Raw genomic sequence first — 20,508 nt, 5'->3', positions numbered from 1 at the left:
AGGAATAAGGTTTTGAAGTGTCTGTCCTATATTTAGGAGATATAAGAAAGCTCGGGAAATATTTTATTTTTTTGGACACATATTTAACCCCTTGTTTTTGTTGCCAAAACAACTACCTCCATTCATTTGTATGGGTTACCGTCTTGTATATTAGTTAGTAGGCCAAACCTTTAGGACACTACAGAGGGAGAAGACCGATTTTCAGGAGTCTCCCACGTCTTGTGGAGTGTACGGCTATGGAGTTTTGCAGCTCCTTCAGGGTTATTTTTAAAATTTTAATTAGACATCAGGTAAGAACAAATTCTTATTTACAATGATGGCCTAGGAACAGTAACTGCCTTGTTCAGAACGACATACTTTTACCTTGTCAGCTGGGGGATTCGATCTTGCAACCTTTTTGGTTACTGGCCCAATGCTCTAACCACTAGGCTACCTGCCACCCAAATATCTTTGGTCTCTGTTGCCTATCTGATTAATGCCCTCCTTGCCTAGTCCTTCAGTTTTGGTGGGCAGCCCTCTCTTGGCAGGTTTGTTGTGTTGCTATATTCTTTCCATTTTTTAATAAGGCATTTAATGGGGCTACGTGGGATGTTCAAAGTTTTGGATATGTTTTTAATAACATAACCCTGATCTGTACTTCTCCACAACTTTTCCCTGACCTGTTTGGAGGGCTACTTGGTCTTCATGGTGCCGCTTGTGTGGTGTTACCCCTTGCTTAGTGGGGGTGCAGACTCTGGGGCCTAGACTCTGGGGCCTTTCAGAAGAGTTGTATATATACTAAGATCATGCAACAGATCATGTGACACTTAGATTGCACACAGTAGGAATTAATTTAACTAATTATGTGACTTCTGAAGGTAATTGGTTGCACCAGATCTTATTTAGGGGCTTCTTAGCAAAGGGGGTGAATACATATACACACACCACTTTGTTTTTACATTATTATTATTTTTTTTATATATAATTTTTTGAAACAAGTTTTGTTTTACATTTCACTTCACCAATTTGGACTATTTTGTGTATGTCCATTACATGAAATCCAAATAAAAATCCATTTACATTACAGGTTGTAACGCAACAAAATAGGAAAAACACCAATGGGGATGAATACTTTTGCAAGGCACTGTAGCTCAGCCACCTTCCACCACAGATGTGGGAGGCCAACACAGGCGGAGGCAGTGGATTGAGACGTAGCCCATGCTGAAAGGTATCTCTACTTCAAACTGATTAAGGGGGATTTTTTCTGATTTTGTTCATTAGTGACACACACGGTGTGTGTGAAGCAGAGTGACACCGTGGAACACAAGAGCAGACTCAGATGAGGAAACAGGGATGAATGAACCAAAATATTTATTGTTACACAGAGAGATATGGAGTGCAGATCCGGGGAAGCTCAGATGAGTTGCAGAAAAACCAGATGTGGAGAGAGGTTGGAGTTGGCTGAGTAGAACTTGGTAAACAGATCCTGAGGGGAAGCCAAGGTAGTGATGGTGAGTAAAATCGAGATCCAGGTAGTTGGGTGGTGAGGTGTGGAACAGGAGACCAGGGCAAGAGACAGAGTAGTAACTGCAATGAGAGGATAAAAGGTGTCAGGCAGGGAAACAGGCACAACGGGATCTTGCGTAATAATAAATGGCTAGAATAATAACTGACTGAGCAGAGATTACAATCTGGCAGAGTGGAAGTGGCAGGACTGAGTATTTGTAGAGGTCTTGATTATGGAACGAGTTGCAGCTGGAGGGGATTTGCTCTGACTCCAGCACACCTGTCTCCAACCACACAATCACACAGAGAGGGAGAGAGAGTGTACTGCAGGTAAAGAAGACACAGGATGAACACCAGAGGGCGTAGCAGGAGCAGATGTGACAGTGTGTCCAATAGACTCTTAAGGATTGGTCCCTAATAGAAGTCGACATATCTCATAAAAGAAAACAAGTTTCAAGTTGAGCCTTATGTAATACATAAAACACGACAGGCAGAGAAACAGTCCAGTACCTTGTTTTTATCTTGAACAATGGCAACCTTAACATTTGACTAATCAATGACTGCACCTTGATGGATAGAAAAAGTGTCTACGTGCTGGTCCATACTCCAAAGAACCTTGACGACAGCTTCCAGACAACTGACTTAAGACCAGGTAATTATTTTTGGGTTTGAGAGAACATGAAAACGTTTCATTTAACTGACCCACGTGGAGTGAGCACTAAGTGCCCTGGGGCCGGGCTTTATTCAGCCTGCCAGAGAGAGGGGCCATCACAACAACTCGAAAAACATCAGGGACTTGACCGATATTCAGACGCTATTCTCTTACAGTGAGGTATACTTAGTTGCGTCAACAAATGCTGGACCATATATACCACCATGGCCAGGCCAGACTAGAAAACAAGGTAATACTGTAATTTATTATCAAAAACTCATCCTAAGTGAGTAAAGGTAGTGACAAATGTCAAGGTCCTTCCTACATTGTACAGTCTGTTGACATAGTCTGTAGTGAAACAGAGAGGGTGACTCGGTAACAGCTGTGAAACGTTTGCCATCCCTTTTGGCCTAGTGGGATAACTAAACCCCTTTTTCAACAGGTTCCCATTGGGCAAAAACTGGGTAAATCAACATTGTTTCCACATGATTTCAACCCAAAAATGCAATGTGATGACATTGAATCAAGGTGGAAAACTGATTAGATTTGAAAAAAGTAATCAATGTAAGGGAATTTCATATTTTTTCACCCAACTTTGAACCTTTTTGTTGATTTCACGTTAAATTCACGTTTAGTTGACAACTCAACCAAATGTAAATCAAAACTAGATTTTGAACAAAAGTTTGTACCCAGTGGGTTGTGACTAAGAGGGCCAGCTATGTGCCTCTGTTGACAGCTCCAGGGAGAAGGAAATGGGCCCTTGTTTTTCCGGGCCGGTGTCTCACCAGGACACACTCTAGACCTTGAATGAATCCCCCAGATGTGTGACGAGGGATGGGTCATCTAATCCCCGACTTGGCCTTCTATGTGGAAATTGATGTCATCCCCGGCCGGCACCGGGCACATCACAGGAGATTGCCCGGGTACCGGACTGAGAAGCTATCATTAGGTTAGCTGTGGAGGGGGGAGAACATTTTCCTCCAAAAGGCAGTGACTGCGTCTGTTCGTAAACTCGGGAATGACCCACCAAACCAAGTAATCAACGAAGGGACTTCCCTTCATTTAAAACTGTTGGCTGCTGTGGCTGACAGCTTGGGTCCTGAATCAAGGAAAGATTCTCCCAAAACCACTCATTCTTTTTAATTTATAGTGTTAAATAACACTGAGAATAATATTTTTTTGTGAACAAATGTTTCATTTTGGTATTATAATAAGGTTGGCAGCAACGTGGGAAAAAAAAATGTGGGAATTTGTTGCAGCTCTTTATTGGCTGGCTAGCTAGCAAACGTAGCTGGTTACAATAATACCAAAGACAATATTAGCATGTAAAGCAGCTAGTTAGCTGTACAATCGCCTAAACAAACTGCACTATCAATTTAGGAGTCTTTAATCTCACCATGTTTAACCTGCAGATCGATGTGCCTGTCATTCACAACGGTTAAATGACCACAAAATCAAGTCTGTACTTGATACCCCATTGAAAACCTGTGGCTTGAATTGAAGAGGGCAGTCCATTAGCGCAGACAAAGGATATCAAGGTTCTGAAAAGATTCTGTATGGAGGAGTGGTCTAAGAAACCTCCCAGTGTGTTCTCCATTCTCATAAAACGTTTTAGAAAAAGGCCATTATCCTCGCAAGGTGAGATTTTGAAAGGTATTGACAACAGACGTGGAAATAATTTTGACCCCTATCTAAAAAAAAAAAAAGTATATTACTTATTAAACAAAATCTCTTCCTCTGAGCAAATGTATTTGTATAACATAATATATTCGTCACATTTTTTTTCACATACAATATAGCTCATTATTTGTCATATTTATCAACAGTGGCAATAATTTTGGACCTAACGCTAAGTGGCAAGGTTATTGGTACACTCACCAATTCATTTTTGACCCCAAAATATCTTCAGGGAAAGGAGCTGGTTGCTCGGTTTGACACTAAAACTCATTGGATGATGATATGATGTAAATTAAACGATTTAATAACACAAATTACCCAGTGTGTTGTGTTGGTGTGTACTCCAACACATTTCAGTCCTAAAAACACTTAAAGTCACGATGGTGGGGTCCCGCAAGTTACTGTTGGCAACATGCCATCCTCTTTCCACAGACATGTTCTGACATGCTTGCATCCACTTTGGGAGAGGTATAAAGGAAACAGCATGCCACCTGGTGGATGATTGTGTTGGTGTTTATAAAAAAAATAAAAAACTGCCATCCAAAGTGCTGTTCCCTTCCCTGAACATTGTTTTCCACTCCCACACAGCCCAAGTATATTTGTTTGCATGTCAAACACAAACTACATTTGAAATAACTGATATTTGCCCCATAAATATTTCTGCACAAGCGTGTGTGCAATGGCTTTACGATACCTGAAGCAGATCTGATCCTGAGCAGTATAAACCTGTGATATAGGTCAGGTTACACAAGGACTATACTACCTGCCACTCCAATCTGACGAGTAGCAAACCCAGGCAGCCTGCGCTGCCCATCCCCCAGCCACAGAGACAGAATTGAGCGGTCCTGTTTGGCGTGGTGGTAGGTGAAGCCATGAGCAGAGGCAGCTGCGGCACAACGGCTGAAAGAGATAGGCACATGAAGCCATACTGCCACCCGGCCCTCTGTCCTCCACTGAGCCAAAGAGTCTGAAAAACAAACAAAACATCACACAGTCAAAGGAACATGATTGAGTAGATTCATCATTCAGTATCTGAGTAGATGTATGCTGAACAAAAATATAAACGCAACATGCAACAATTTCAAAGATTTTAATGAGTTACAGATCATATAAGGAAATTACATATGTATCGTCAATTTAAATAAATAAATTAGACCCCAATCTGTAGATTTCACATGACTGGGAATACAGATATTCTTAAGGTATCCCGTTGGTCACAGATACCTTAAAAATAATAGGCCACACAATGGGCCTCAGTATCTTGTCAATGTATCTCTGTTCATTCCAAATGCCATCAATTATGTTCAATGTCCGTCGCTTATGCCTGCCCATACCATAACCCCACCAGCACCATTGTGCAATCTGTTCACAACGTTGACATCAGCAACAAGTTGAGGCCAGTTGGACGTATGCCAAATTCTCTAAAACGACGTTGGATGCGGTTTATGGTGGAGAAATTAGCATTAAATTATCTAGCAACAGATTTAGTCCTTTGCTGATTATTTTGGCAAAGGAGAAAGGCTCACTTACAGGGATGTCAACAAATGTGTGCACAAAATTTCTGAGAAATACGATTTTGGTGCATATGTAAAAAACGCCACCCATGCCCAGTCAGGTGGAATCCGTAGATTAGGGCCTAATACATTTGTTTCAATTGACTGATTTCATTATATGAACTGTAAAATCGTTGCATTTATATTTTTGTTCAGTATATATTCGTTTTCCACCACTGGTGAGCGTGGCCAAAGATCTATATTTTCATGCCACCCAATATATAGCGGATGGTTTGAATAAAAACAAATATATAGTGTAACGCGCCGGACCGCGGGCTCAAAGCTCGAAGGTTCGAGACCTGCTCCCTGCTGTTTCATTACACTGGTGTCAGAAGTGATCGGACCTTGCATCCACGACAGTGCGTGTGCTGAGCATTGAAACATTAAGAACACCTCTTTCCATGACAAACTGACCAGGTGTTCTTAATGTTATGTACACTCAGTGTGTGTTTGACACCCAGGTCTACATACCTCGTAGTAAATTACTAAATACTCATTCACTGATATCTGCCGAATCTGTGCACCTTCCCAGACAAAACATTTACATTCATCCCCTGCTCGTTCTGTAGTTGTAACCGGCTTGCTGAGCATGTGAATTCTCAACCAGCCCTCGATGACCCTATAGTATCCGTAAGGCTAAGCGTTTTAATTGAAAGCGCATTTCTTACTATATGTTGTAGTTTGCAAGTAAGAGTTAACATGTTATAAAAGCCTTTAAATATATTTTCATAGAAAAGCGTCCCTGAAATGTTACTTGCGGGTTACATAAATACATTAAGTAAACGCTGAAGTTGCATAAATACCGTTATATACTTCACATTTATGAAGTACAACATTATGTTGCGTTTTTGTAAGTTGCTAGCAAGTAAAATAATATCATACAAAGCTATATTATGTTCAAAAAAAAAAAAATATATATATATATATATATATATATATATATATATATATTCTGACGCATCATCCGTTTTCGCACCAAAATAGAAAAACAGAGTTTCAAAGCAGAATTACTACGGCATTTACGGTAAAAGAAGCGGGACTGAACTTCAACCAAGACGTTTATCTAAGTTGATTCACCCATGCTGGTGTTAACTTCTGCTTCACATGCACACTGTTGATAAATTAAAGACAAAGAAAGAAAAACAAAAGCAAAGTTAGGAGAGTCAATGATGGTGACAACTCAAGGGAACTGAGAGATGGCTCTAGTGATTTAAATAGTTTGCAAAGCTCGGGCACGAGGCAGCAATCGCAACAACAACTCATTTACAGGTATTGGCTCAGTTGAGAAAAGTAGCTAGTTAACGCTAGTTATGATGCTCTTAAATAATATGGCTCAATACAATGTAAATTTCATGTACCATACATTATCGTCATTTAGTAGACGCAGTTATCCAGAGCGACTAACAGGAGTAAATCGGGGTAAGTGCCATGCTCAATGGCACACCAAAATATTTTTAATCTGCTCGGTGATTCCGGTTACTGGGCCAACGCTCTTTTAACCGCTAGGCTATGTGCCGCCCGAAAAAGATGTCACAAACCTACCAAGAGAGGGCCACCCACCAAAACTGACGGACTAGGCAAGGAGGGCATTAATCAGATAGGCAACAAAGATAACGTGGGGTGGCAGGTAGCCTAGTGGTTAGAGCATTGGGCCAGTAGGTTGCAAAATGGAATCCCCCAGCTGACAAGGTACAACTCTTTCATTCTGCCCCATACACTGGCTACGGCATCTTAAGATGGACAAACAGTACTATTGCTGATTTTTCAAGTGAAAGTATTTTAAGGGAGTATTTGAGGAACACTCTTTTGGAGTTTAGCCGAGTTTGGCTAGGTGCCAGCCGAACTGAAGCATTGGAAGCCTCAAGACTAACCTCACTATACTTGTACAGCCATACGCCATAAAATGTTTTATACTTATAGATAAAGGTCGCCATCTGCTGGTGATACACCTGCAACAACAGTTTGACAGTCAATTGAGTGATGACTCAGAAATGCCATCACAGTTAGGTTAATTGCATGATGAATGGTAAATGCACTCTTTTGCTTTTTATTTAAAAATGCAGACAGAAGGATGATGCGCTCCATTTGGAAGAATTCCGTAACTTCTTTCTCCGGGTTAGACAGTTTATTTTTTGTGGGACTACATAACAGGGGATATATGTTATTATTTTTTCAATTTAACTAGGCAAGTCAGTTAAGAACAAATTCTTATTTACAATGACGTCCTACCGGGGAACAATGGGTTAACTGCCAAGTTTAGGAGCAGAACGACATATTTCTGGTCAGAACGACCAGAACGACCTTGTCAGCTCTGGGATTTGATCCAGCAACCTTTTGGTTACTGGCCCAACGATCTAACCACTAGGCTACCAGCCGCACCAAATATGTAATGTAACACTTTTCAATGTAACACTTTGCATTACATTACATACACTCATATTTCAGATGGAAAGATCCCACTCTCTGGAAACTTACTCTCCCTGATGTATTTTGGCAGAGCGTGTAGTCTGCGGGTGACGGGGGTCGACGGCCACTCCCTGGAGAGACCCCTGCCTACCCCGGGACTGGAGCCTGATACAGAGGAGGCCTCTGACGAGCTCAGCCCTGGGCTCCACCTCCGTCCTGGGCTCCACCTCCGTCCTGGGCTCCACCTCCGCCCTGGGCTCCAGCTCCACCTCCGCCCTGGACTCCACCTCCACCCTGGGCTCCACCTCCATGGACCTGAGGTGCAGGCCAGGGATCCGGCGCAGCCTGGTCCTGCATCCAGTACCCCATGCAGGCCCGCCTGTATGCCCTGTGTCCCTGCAACCCCCAGACTCCCACTGAGTCTGAGCAGGGCATTCTCAGTCTAGAGGTGGAGAATAAGGTGAAGTTCAGAGATAGGCACAAAGAGGCTCAAGAGGAGGATACGGCAGCCCTGAGGTCTAAAGTCATATACAGTATGATCCCGAGAGAGACTTCTCCAATTACGGTACACAAATATATGACTTTCCTTTGAATTGGAAAATTCTTCATCAAAAACAATATGCTATATCTCAAATTCACGAAAACTGAACTCTAATTTTATGCATTTGATTCAATTTTTGTGCTTATGTGATGTTGATTAGGTTATTTTTGCATACAGGAATCACACCTCCTAGGGGGGGTTCTCCTTTATGGCCCCCCTGGATCAGGAAAGACTATGATTGGATGAGCCATATCCAATGAGGTCGGGGCACATATGACCGTAATCAACCGTCCATAAATCATTAGCAAGTATGGTCATATTATTGCTACCTAATGAAATGTGGTTGGGTACCAAGTACAAGATCATGTATTGAGGGTTAGTGGTGCTTGTACATCCATATCAAGTGACCTATGTTTATTCTGTCTTTACAGATTTTATGGTGAAACAGAGGTCAGATGGAGGCAGATATTCACAGGAGCCTCTCAAAGGTAAATATTGAGAGAAAAAATACATGTCAACCTTAGAAATGCAGACGGACATCCAAAATATCCCCCTCTCCTGGACATCCTTCAGACATTCTCCCTCTGTCTGCTGAGTGTCTGCTGAATCTTGATTTTTGTTCTGTCAGCGAATCAGTCTAATGAGAAAAAGAGACCGCAGGCCCACGATCAGAGATGGCTCGACAGCCGCCCTCTGCCCCTTTAGAGAACACAGGGAGCCTGGGAAACCCATCACCGATGGTCGCCATGACGTGCCAAATTGGCATCACGTTATGGCCAAGTATATCTTCATCTCCCCAGCCCAGCTCCTTGGTGCAGATGGTGCACTGAAGCAGCTGCTCTCCCTCCTGCTATCTGTTTTCCATACCGATGCTAAGGCTTGTTGTATAATCCAAGGTCACCAACCACCAAGGGCCTGCTGCTGTGGAATGTGGCATAAGCACTTCCTGCTCCCAGAATTCTTGTCTCTCCACTCTCACTGTAGTTTATTTGTGTTTTGGTCCATCTGCTGGGCCTGTGGTATAGGGGGAGGTGGAAATAGCTTTATTTTTCAGCTGGACCACCCATTTTAGAACATAGTACAAGGAGCTCTGTTAGAGTATTACAATTGTATTGCCAGATGATGCCTGATAGTTTCAGAAGATGTAAACCAGTAATTTATTAAGCCTTCAGACATATTTATGGTCTGGAAATGTCCTTTATGTTTGAGCTTTTAGTGTCGGGGTCATTGGTTAGGACTAAGATTATTGATTAATAATTTATTACACCTACATGCTCAAATTGAAGCATAGTCATACTACCTTAAAAGCATACTTGCTTCATCCTACTGTTCCAATTGCTCTCTTACATTCACACCCCTCATTTAGTGATTAAATGCTTGTTTTACCAGGGAAGTTGACTGAAAGTTGAGTGCACATTCTCATACCACTGTAACATTCCTAACTGCCTGGTTTGTCTCTTCCTCCAGGAGGGCCACTCAGGCCAGCTGCTGGTCCTAGGGGCCAACCAACCGGCCCCACGCCCTGGACTGCGCCGAACAGGTGTAGACCTTCACGTGAAATGCTTACTTACAAGCCTTTAACCAACAATGCAGTTCAACAAAGAGTTAAGAAAATATTTGCAAAGTAAAAAAGAATAAAAAAGTATCACAATAAAATAACAATAATGAGGCTATATCCAGGGCGTACCGGTTAGTCAAGGTAATTTGTACATGTAGGCATGAGTAAAGTGACTGCATAGATAATAGGCAGCGCGTAGCAGCATTGAAAAAACAAATGGAAGGGGGGGGGTCAATGTAAATAGTTTGGGTGGACATTTAGTTCAGGTAGGCTGTTGATTACTTGTTCAGCAGTCTCATGGCTTGGGGGTAGAAGCTTTTAAGGAGCCTTTTGGTCCTAGACTTGGCGCTCCAGTACCGCTTGCCGCTCTGGTACCGATTGCTGACCTTCCTCTGACACCGCCTAGTATAAAGATCCTGGATGGCAAGAAGCTTGGCCCCAGTGATGTACTGGGCCGCACGCACTACCCTCTATAGCGCCTTACGGTCAGATGCCGAGCAGTTTCCATGCCAGGCGGTGATGCAACCGGTCAGGATGCTCTCGATGGTGCAGCTGTAGAACTTTTTGAGGATTTGGGGACCCATGCCAAATCTTTTCAGTCTCTTGAGGGGGGGAAAGGTGTTGTTGTGCCCTCTTAACAATTGTCTTGGTGTGTTTGGACCATGATAGTTTGGAGGTGATGTGGACACCAAGGAACTTGAAACGCTCGACCCGATCCACTTCATCCCTGACAATGTTAATGGGGACCTGTTCAGCCTTCCTTTTCCTGTAGTCCACGATCAGCTCATTTGTCTTGCTCACATTGAGATATAGGTTGCTGTCCTGGCACCACACTGCCAGATCTGATCGTTGTCGGTGATCACGCCTACTACCACTGTTGTGTCGTCAGAAAACGTAATGATGGTGTTGGAGTCGTGTTTGCCACGCAGTCGTGGGTGAGCAGGGAGTACAGGAGGGGACTAAGCACGTGCTTCTGAGGGGCCTCAGTGTTGAGGATCAGCGTGGCAGATGTGTTGTTGCCTACCCCACTCCATGTTGTGGTTTATTTAGAGCTGGATTACTGCGAGGCCTACGAGACAGAGTGGCTCACCTCACCAACCCTCTGAGACTCCTGACCTAAGGAAGTGGGCTTGTACTTTGGCTTGTGGGTCCCATTGAGAAAAACCTTCTTTAAAGTAAAACCCATACCATTTACTTGTTGTGAAATTCCTCATGGCCCATACAGCCTTAACCCTGCAACCCAATCCCCCTAACTGGGAAAACAGTGTCAGGAAACCAGGATGTTGGGGTGTTTCTGTGGTGGTCAGTTGTGTGTGTGTGTGTGTGTGTGTGTGTGTGTGTGCGAGACGCTGAGAGCCTCCTGGGTGGTCCCGGGGATGTGGCATATTGCATTTCCAGAGGAGGCTACTACCTCGGCTCGCAGAATTGCTCTGGCAAAGAGCGTGATTTACCGTCCGTAGAGGCCAGACGTGACTGGCAGTGTTTTCAGAGAAAACCCCTGGAGGGAAGAGATTCCCCCCCCCCCCTCTGTCCATTCCCGAAACACAAAGCTCAAGACAAACACAAAACCTCACGTGCGCCACAGGAAAAAAACGAGAAGATTGGAGCTCTTTGCCATGTCTGACCATGTCATGGCTCAGTTAATAGCTCCATACTTACCACTAATGCTATTTCATACAATTGGTCAAATGAACCCATTCTTCTGTCCTATAAAAAGGGTTAACACTACTGTATTGTACTAAGGGGGGGACAACTGTAGGATGTTTGTGTGTTTCCGCATGTACAATGTAATAACAACATCATGGAGATGGCCATACACAACCTTGTGGTCTTTGTTGAGTTGAGGGACAGAACCCTAGCAGACCCTGTCCATCCATCACCATGTTGATGTGTTTTTTCCTCTGCTGCCGTCATGAAAACATCTCAAGGAACCCCAGTTGTTTCCCCCAATTCCCTGTCCTCTTCTGGTAACAATGACCTGCAAGGGGGAACGTGCCTCGCTGCAGCCCCTCTTCCTGTAAAGATGGGGGGAGCAGCGAGGGTGTCACACACACGACCGGACCCCCCCCCCCCCCCACACACACACACACATCCAATACAATGGTGCCCTGCCAGACCCGGCTGCATAAGGCTATTTGTAGCTTCTCCTCTTCAGCTCCCTCTGTCTCGCTCTCTCAACTCACTCACCCAGGACCTCTGCCTTGCTACCACACTTGTCTGCTTTCCTGAAGTGTCTTAGGCTATGTTATATCTCAGTGCAGTGATATCGTAGAATAGAAGTGGTATTTGAAGTCAACACAAGCTGTTATGCACCAGATTCACTGTGAGACTATGCTAGATTGCAGGATAGGTCAGCCTTCATTTGCAGCCTATGAGTAGAATTCATTAGACCCAAGTATATTCTGACTTACTCAATAGAAACCTCTAGTGAAATAGAAATAGAAACCTCTAGTGGAGAACATTAGAACATAATACTTAGTTGAACTGCTAGGAAGTCTTAGTGCAGTGTGCTTCAAATGGCGGCCCAAGGGCCAAATTTTGCCCGCAGTTGAATTGTCAGACATGAAAGACTAAAAACACCAGCAAATCAGCTCCATGTGATTTTAGTTTTGGAAATCTGCGCCAAAGAATTCCAACGCAGTAGAGAGAGACGTGGTCGTATATACAAATGTAAGCAAGGTTTAAAATGATTGTTTCAGTCAAATATTATGTCTGTCTGGTTTCTGGCAGTCAATTTTTCAGTCAATAAATGATTTCTAATTATGTTCTGTCCCCGTGGAACTTCCCCTCAAGAAAGCGTCAGCCCACGGCTGAATCTAGTTGATGGGCAATGTGTCTTAGGGAGTAGTTAGAATATTTCTAAAATCCTACAGTAGTCTTTTTCTCTCTCTCTGTCTTGGGCCATAATTACATTTCACAATGAATAACATATACATGGAGAAATCAATGATGGTGAAGAGTTAGTCCATATAAACCTCATGAAGAACAATTGAAAGGTGGCCTATTGTAGGCCTATTGATTTGAACAGACGTTTTGGTAAATCAATCTCTATTGTAGCCATCCATGATTTCCACTGTTTTGAATGGAGATTAGTCAGCTTTTCTGTCATGCCGTCTCTCCCAGGGTTTGGGGTCTTTGTTGTCGTCGTGTTGGTGAACTGATCCAGGTTGTGGCAGATGATTCATTTCTTCAGTCTAAACCGTGTCGGTTGTTGTGTGCCACATGTGGACCCACTACAAAGCCTTCTAAACAGGGAACCCCTTTGGTAGGAGAATAGGAGCAATGTACTGTGCTTGGACTATTGGTTGTTAAGTATAACTTATTTATTAAAAAAACACATTGCCATGTTTAAACTATATGCTTTTGTTTGTCCAAAAAGTACTTGAATTACGTTTTGCGTTAGGGTTCATGTCTGCCTCGCTAGCTTAGTTGATATATAGATTTGTTGTGCTACAAGTATTGTTTTTTAACTCGAGGCCTTCAGATAAAAACGTTGGGATTTATTTGAAGATTATTCATTGTAACCAGACAGTGACCTTGCTGAGGAGTTCTGGAAATCCGTTTTTGGAATGGCGATTACTTTATTGCGTAGGTATGAGGGGGAAAAAATGGCTGGGAGAAATGAGGTGAGTATTGTGTTTGACATAACTTTTGCGGCAAAGACATGAATGAGACAAACAGTGCTAAATACTAGATGTGTGTTTACAGAGGCAGCCTTCCATATAAAGCACTTTTCCTGACTCCCCAGTCCTTTTAAAGACACTTTTGGAATTTCAGGACAGGCTACATAAATATTGCCGGGTCAGTATGTGAAGTTTATTTTGGGGCTCTGTTTATGAAATCCGGAAATGTTCGCCGTGTACTCTTTAACCTTGGTCCTTACCTTCACCTAATGGCAGAATTCTCGCTCACTCTTTTTTTAAGGGGGCTTTATTGGCATGGGAAACATTGTTAACATTGCCAAAACAAGTGAAGTAGATAATATACAAAGTGAAATAAATAACAAAAATGAACAGTAAACATAACTCACAGAAGTTCCAAAATAATAAAGACATTACAAATCTCATTATGTGTGTGTATATATATACAGTGTTGTAACGATGTGCAAATGGTTAAAGTACAAAAGGGAAAATAAATACATATGGGTTGTATTTACAATGGTTTTTGTTCTTCACTGGTTGCCCTTTTCTTGTGGCAAAAGGTCACAAATATTGCTGCTGTGATGGTACACTGTGGAATTTCACCCAGTAGATATGGGAGTTTATCAAAATCGGGTTTGTTTTCGAATTCTTTGTGGATCTGTGTAATCTGAGGGAAATATGTGTCTCTAATATGGTCATACGTTGGGCAGGTGGTTAGGAAGTGCAGCTCAGCTTCCACCTCATTTTGTGGGAAGTGTGCACATAGCCTGTCTTCTCTTGAGAGCCATGTCTGCCTACAGTGGCCTTTCTCAATAGTAAGGCCATGCTCACTGAGTCTGTACTTAGTCAAAGCTTTCCTTAAGTTTGGGTCAGTCACAGTGGTCAGGTGTTCTGCCGCTGTGTACTCTCTGTTTAGGGCCAAATAGCATTCTAGTTTGCTCAGTTTTTTTGTTAATTCTTTCCAATGTGTCAAGTAATTATCTATTTGTTTTCTCATGATTTGGTTGGGCCTAATTGTGCTGCTGTCCTGGGGCTCTGTAGGGTGTGTTTGTGTTTGTGAACAGAGCACCAGGACCAGCTTGCTTAGGGGACTCTTCTCCAGGTTCATCTCTCTGTAGGTGATGGCTTTGTTATGGAAGGTTTGGGAATCGCTTCCTTTTAGGTGGTTATAGAATTTAACGGCTCTTTTCTGGATTTTGATAATTAGTGGGTATCGGCCTAATTCTGCTCTGCATGCATTATTTGGTGTTCTACGTTGTACACGGAGGATATTTTTGCAGAATTCTGCATGCAGAGTCTCAATTTGGTGTTTGTCCCATTTTGTGAAGTCTTGGTTGGTGAGCGGACCCCAGACCTCACAACCATAAACCACCATCTCACAACCACCATCTCTCTCTGTCCATCTCACTCTCTCTCTCTGTCCATCTTTCTCTCTGTCCCTCTCGCTCTTTCTGTCCCTCTCGCTCTCTGTCTAGCTTTCTCTCTCTGTCCATCGCTCACTCGCTCTCTGTCCATCTCTCACTCTATCCCTCGCTCTGTCTCCCTCTCTCTGTCCCTCTCTCTCTGTCTCTCACTCGTGCTGTCCGTCTTACTCTCGCTCTCAGTCTTTCGCTCTCTCTGTCTCTATCGCTGTCCGTCTCTCTCTTTCTCTCGCTGTCTGTCTTTCTGTCTCTCTCTCGCTGTCCGTCTTTCTCTCTCTCTCTAGCTTTCTCTCTCTGTGTCCATCTCTCTCTCTCTCTAGCTTTCTCTCTGTGTCCATCTCTCTCTTTCTGTCCATCTTTCTCTCTCTCTCTGTCCATCTTTCTCTCTCTTTCTCTGTCCCTCTCGCTCTCTCTGTCCCTCTCGCTCTCTCTGTCCCTCTCGCTCTCTCTGTCCATCTCTCGCTCTCTCTCTGTCCATCTCTCGCTCTCTCTCTGTCCATCTCTCGCTCTCTCTCTGTCCATCTCTCTCTCTCTCTAGCTTTCTCTCTGTCCCTCTCTCTGTGTCTCTCTCTCTCTCTCTCTCTGTCCCTCTTTCTGTGTCTCTCTCGCTCTCCGTCTTTTGCTCTCTCTCGCTCTCCGTCTTTTGCTCTCTCGCTCTCCGTCTTTTGCTCTCTCTCTCTCTCGCTGTCCGTCTTTCTCTCTCTCTCTCTCTCTCTCTCGCGCTGTCCGTCTTTCTCTCTCTCTCTCTCGCGCTGTCCGTCTTTCTCTCGCGCTGTCCGTCTTTCTCCCTCTCGCTGTCCATTTTCTCTCTCTCGCTGTCCGTCTTTCTCTCTCTCTCTCTCTCTCTCGCTTTCTCTCTCGCTGTCCGTCTCTCTCTCGCTGTCCATCTTTCTCTCTCTCTCTCGCTGTCCGTCTTTTTCTCTCTCTCGTTGTCCGTCTTTCTCTCTCTCTCGCTGTCCGTCTTTCTCTCTCTCTCTCTCTCTCTCTCTCTCGCTGTCCGTCTTTCTCTCTCTCTCTCTCGCTGTCCGTCTTTCTCTCTCTCTCGCGCTGTCCGTCTTTCTCTCTCTCTCTCGCTGTCAGTCTTTCTCTCTGTCCATCTCTCTCTCTGTCCGTCTCTCTCTCTCTAGCTTTCTCTCTCTGTGTCCATCTCTCTCTCTCTAGCTTTCATTGTCCGTCCGTCTCTCTCTCTCTCTCTCTCTCTCTCTCTCTGTCCATCTTTCTCTCTCTCTCTGTCCATCTTTCTCTCTCTATCCCTCTCTCTCTCTCTGTCCATCTGTCTTTCTCTGTCCATGTTTTTCTCTCTCTCTGTCCATCTTTTTCTCTCTCTGTCCCTCTCGCTCTCTCTGTCCATCTCTCTTTCTCTCTCTCTCTAGCTTTCTCTCTCTCTCTCTCGCTGTCCGTCTTTCTCTCTGTCCGTCTCTCTGTCCATCTCTCTCTCTCTCTCTAGTTTTCTCTCTCTGTGTCCATCTCTCTCTCTCTCTCTCTAGCTTTCTCTCTCTGTGTCCATCTCTCTCTCTCTCTCTCTCTCGCTTTCTCTGTCCGTCTGTCTTTCTCTCTCTCTTCCTGTCCGTCTCTCTCTCTCTCTCTCTCTCTCTCTCTCTCTTTCTTTCTGTCCGTCTCTCTCTCTCTTTCTCTTTCTGTCCATCTTTCTCTCTCTCTTTCTGTCCATCTCTCTCTCTCTGTCTCTTTTTCTGTCCATCTTTCTCTCTCTCTGTCCATCTTTCTCTCTCTCTCTGTCCATCTTTCTCTCTCCCTCTCTCTCTGTCCCTCTCTCTCTGTCCATCTTTCTCTCTCTCTTTCTCTGTCCATCTTTCTCTGTCCATCTTTCTCTCTCTCTCTGTCCGTCTTTCTCTGTCCGTCTTTCTTTCTCTCTCTCTCTCTCTCTCTCTCTGTCAGTCTTTCTCTCTCTCTTTCTCTCTCTCTCTCTCTCTCTCTCTCTGTCCATATATCTTTCTCTCTGTCCATCTTTCTTTCTCTGTCCATCTTTTTCTGTTTCTCTCTCGCTTTCTCTCTCTCTCTCTCTCTCGCTCTCTCTCTTTCTCTCTCTCTCGCTTTCTCTCTCTCTCTAGCTTTCTCTCTCTCTAGCTTTCTCTCTCTCTCTGTCTAGCTTTCTCTTTCCATCTTTCTCTCTTTCTCTGTCCATCTTTCTCTCTCTCTCTGTCCATCTCTCTCTCTCTTTCTGTCTTTCTCTCTGTCTAGCTTTCCCTCTGTCTATTTCTTTGTCTCTTTATTTCTCTCTATCTTTTTCTCCCCCTCTCTCTCTCTCTCTCTCTGTGTCTATGTCTGTCTGTCAGCGAGAGAGAGAGAGACAATATCTCTATCTGTCTCTCTGTCTTTCTCTCTCTGTCGATCTCTCACACTCTCTCCAATTTAAGGGATTTATTGGCAAAAATGAAATAAACAATATAACCTCTGTCTCTCGTTCTCGCTGTCTCTCTGTCTATCTTGCTCTCACTGTCTATCTCTCTTTGTCTAACTCTCTGTCTCTGTGTTTTAAGAGCACATGTTATTGCAGTTTTTCAGAGTTGGAACAGATGTCGGGTATTGTAAATACAGGTGCAAAGAGTGTTCCGGAAGCCCCTTGGAGTAATGAAAATGTTCCTGTTTTTTGATGGTGTAATGCCAAAAGTATTTCACAATTCATTTGAGGACAATGTCGCTTGAGACACACACAGCTCTGCCGACAAGTGCCTGGGGATGGGGGAGTGGTGTTAAGTAGGCTACTTCTGGAGGGTGTTTTCCTGTCTAAAGGAAGTGTGGAACGTGTTGTAGGAGTGCAGATGGACACTTACATCTGTAGTTACATAAATGACTTACTGTTGTTGTTGTTATCCTATCAAGACAAATATGGTATATAAGACGCCCTTGAGGTCAGCAGGGGGAACCTAACTTCACCTCTACTAGACTTCTGTCAGTTTCCTCTGCCTGTCTGAAAATGGTAGGCTTTAACTGCCCAAATTCATCCACGGTAGTCATTTTTGAATGGTGTTAGTTGTATTAGAATGCACCAATGTCTTCGATATATTTACCTTGTGGACTTGGCTCACATTCTATCGGAGGATAATGTTGTTTTTACTCAAGGTTTTTTATTTTTTATACTCAGGGTCAGGGTGAGACCAGGGCTGCTGGAGTTGACTCTTAATAAAAGGCCTTGAGTCGGGGAGGGCGTGTTTTGGGGACAGATAATTGCGAACATCCCTTCTTCTTACCAGGCCACAGCCCTCATGTTCACCTTGTCTGCTCTTCCTCCCCAAGCCAATATTAGCAATGATAAAAAGTAATTGCCGTCCCATACCTATTTTGGGTCCAGTTGCATTTATTGCAAATGCGCATTCTTGGAAGTGGAGGGGCCCCCATTCTCATTTCCCCACAGATTGCTGGTGAATTTGAAGCATTCGGCAAAGAACAAGTGGGAAAAAAAGTGTCCACAAGGTTCAAATTAAACTCTGTTGTGTTGCTTATTTTTTCACTCCTAACAGGGAATCGTATGTTTTCCTAACTAAACCAAATGTGTGCTGGGGTCGAGCCTAGCCAGAGGATAGTATGCCTGAAGCGAAAAATGCTTGAGGCACATTGTTGAATTACATTTATTTAGCCTTTTGGCTATCCAGATTCCAGGCTGGGTACCTCATTAATCAGGCTCATGAATATACTTGCTAACTAGGCATTTGCTAGGGATGTGTTTGTCTTTCCTTAGGTGTATTTGTTTAGTAGGTTATTCCTCAACCACTGTAGCATGTTGTGTCCAGCGATTTGGTGAGAGAAATATCATTAGCTGGGCAAAACGTTTGTCAATCCAGGAAGATTGAGCCTTATGTGTGCAGACCTTTCTATCTCATACTGTCAACAAGTTTGTGTTGAAGCACCACAGACAGAACTGTTTTTTTTTTGTTCTACACACTTGAACACACCTGACAGTGAACAGAAGGTGAGAGGGTGCGAATGCTTTCGTGGTCACCCCACTGTGAAGTGAGCTTCTTTTTCAAAGGCAAATAGATGTGGCCTGATGAACCAAGGCCTAACGTCCATTACCCTTTGACCATCCCTCTATCCCTGATGTGGAGGCTGAGCAGTGGAGGAGAAGACGATGAGGGGAGTTACGGGGGAAGAGTCGGCTGGGTAGCAGATGTGGTAGCCCACATTCCCCCCTCTCCCCAGAAAATGTGCTTTCCTCCCCTCCTTTCTACCCTGTGCATGGTCCCAGGCTGAGGCAGATGTTTTTGTGCTGCTAGTCGAAGATTCCTGGAGCTTTTAACGGAGAAGAGAAGAGACGTTCATGTCATCGGGCAGGGCCAGGTCAGGCTAAGTTGATGTGATGTGGGGGGACTCAGGGGAGAGGAGACTGTACGCAGCAAGGCCAGGGCCCGGGACCTGGAACACACTGACCTTGGCTGGCTCCTCTCCCATACCCCCTCTCTTTGTCGCTCTGTCTCTCTCCGCATTAATTGTGTATTTCTTTTTTCCTCCGTCCTTTTTTTCAGTCCTCGCATCCTGGAAAATATAAACAGGATGTAGTCTTGTCTGATCGTAAGTCCTCTCTCGTCTGCCCTGGCCCCCAGTCCACCCCAGTCCCTTGCCCCAGCCTCCAGGCTGAGTTGGAGCTAGGGCCATCTTAACCGGAGCTTGGACTGGGCGGGAAGGAGGAGAAGGGTGGTGATGGGTAGAGTGCTGAAAAAAACTTTTTGGGTTCAGTGCATCAGTTGCAATCATGCCTTCAGCCACCATGTAATTTGTTCATTAAATGCCTGCTATCCTACCTGCATGTCTCGGAATCTATACAACAAATGGTTATGAGTGGAGGCTACTCTAATCGAGTGCAGGTTGTTCTGCAATGTTATGGGGTAGGGTTCTTTAAAAGTCAGGCTGATTTACTCCTAGCAGCAGCTTTTCATTACGCATTTTCACATTCATATTTGTCTATTGCACAAAGAGTTCCACCAGCTTTATTCAGAATGTGCTTTGCCCTTGATCCTTGCACATAATTTCACTTATCTCATATTGGCTGGACTCGTGACATGTTTATCTAGTCTAGTCTTAAACATAGACCGTTTAAGACAAATTACCCACAACCCTCAGGAAGAACCCTTTCTCCTTTGTGTTAAACACGCACTGTGAGGATCTTAGAGATTTCCTGAAATCTTAAAGAAAAGCCAATCCTGAATTCAAATCCCACAGTATTCCATGAGACACTTGGAAAACAAGGCATTCTCCCTGTTCTAATCCTGACCTGCCATTGACACTAATGTAGCCTAGGTGGTTGTCAAGCCTTATTCTCGCTCCCTTCCTCCTTCTAGCCTGCTCCCTATCTTCGTCGCCAGTGCCAATGTGGCCTATTCATAAGCTATCATCACCCTAGGCCCCTTGGAATGCTGACTGACTGTACAAGGGCCAACTCTATCTGTGGTTCATCGTTTTGTGACCCTACTCTGCAATGCCCAACACAAACTCAACATCCTGCGCTGATATTGATGCACAGATGAATTTATTTGTACGGTTGTCCTTTTGTGTCCTTCTTTTCTACTCGGCAGGTAACGGAGTTGCCTTGAGTCAAGAGAGAGTTAATCTCAAACATAA

General features: G+C 44.0%; 1 protein-coding gene and 1 long non-coding RNA gene across 5 annotated transcripts in view; one reads left to right on the top strand and one right to left on the bottom strand.

Moving 5' to 3' along the window:
- Positions 1-1,068: 1,068 nt before the first annotated feature.
- LOC110487741 overlaps positions 1,069-20,508 on the bottom strand; it is a 43,419-nt gene continuing 23,979 nt past the window's right edge. The window contains exons 3-6 of one of the 4 annotated variants that reach the window (XR_005035936.1): positions 7,843-8,215; positions 4,016-4,781; positions 1,654-1,765; positions 1,069-1,566 (exon numbers count right to left, since the gene is read on the bottom strand). Coding sequence is in view for 1 of the 4 variants with exons in the window: in XM_036943029.1 (XP_036798924.1) it covers positions 1,257-1,566; positions 1,654-1,765; positions 4,578-4,781; positions 7,843-8,215 (999 nt within the window). In the remaining 3 variants the exon portion in view is untranslated. Of the gene's footprint in view, positions 1,567-1,653; positions 4,782-6,811; positions 7,080-7,842; positions 8,216-20,508 lie in introns of those variants that run through there. The other 3 variants (XR_005035938.1, XM_036943029.1, XR_005035937.1) reach the window with 3 other exon arrangements.
- On the top strand, positions 6,314-9,934 carry LOC110488889. Its single transcript, XR_002468499.2, has 5 exons — positions 6,314-6,636; positions 7,813-8,338; positions 8,492-8,622; positions 8,746-8,802; positions 9,782-9,934. It is a non-coding gene; the product is annotated as an uncharacterized LOC110488889 (long non-coding RNA).

The sequence above is a fragment of the Oncorhynchus mykiss genome, chromosome 14 (assembly GCF_013265735.2).
Source record: "Oncorhynchus mykiss isolate Arlee chromosome 14, USDA_OmykA_1.1, whole genome shotgun sequence".
NCBI lineage: Eukaryota > Metazoa > Chordata > Actinopteri > Salmoniformes > Salmonidae > Oncorhynchus > Oncorhynchus mykiss.
Note: the sequence above shows the minus strand (reverse complement) of the source record. Positions and strands in the feature narration are given on the sequence as shown.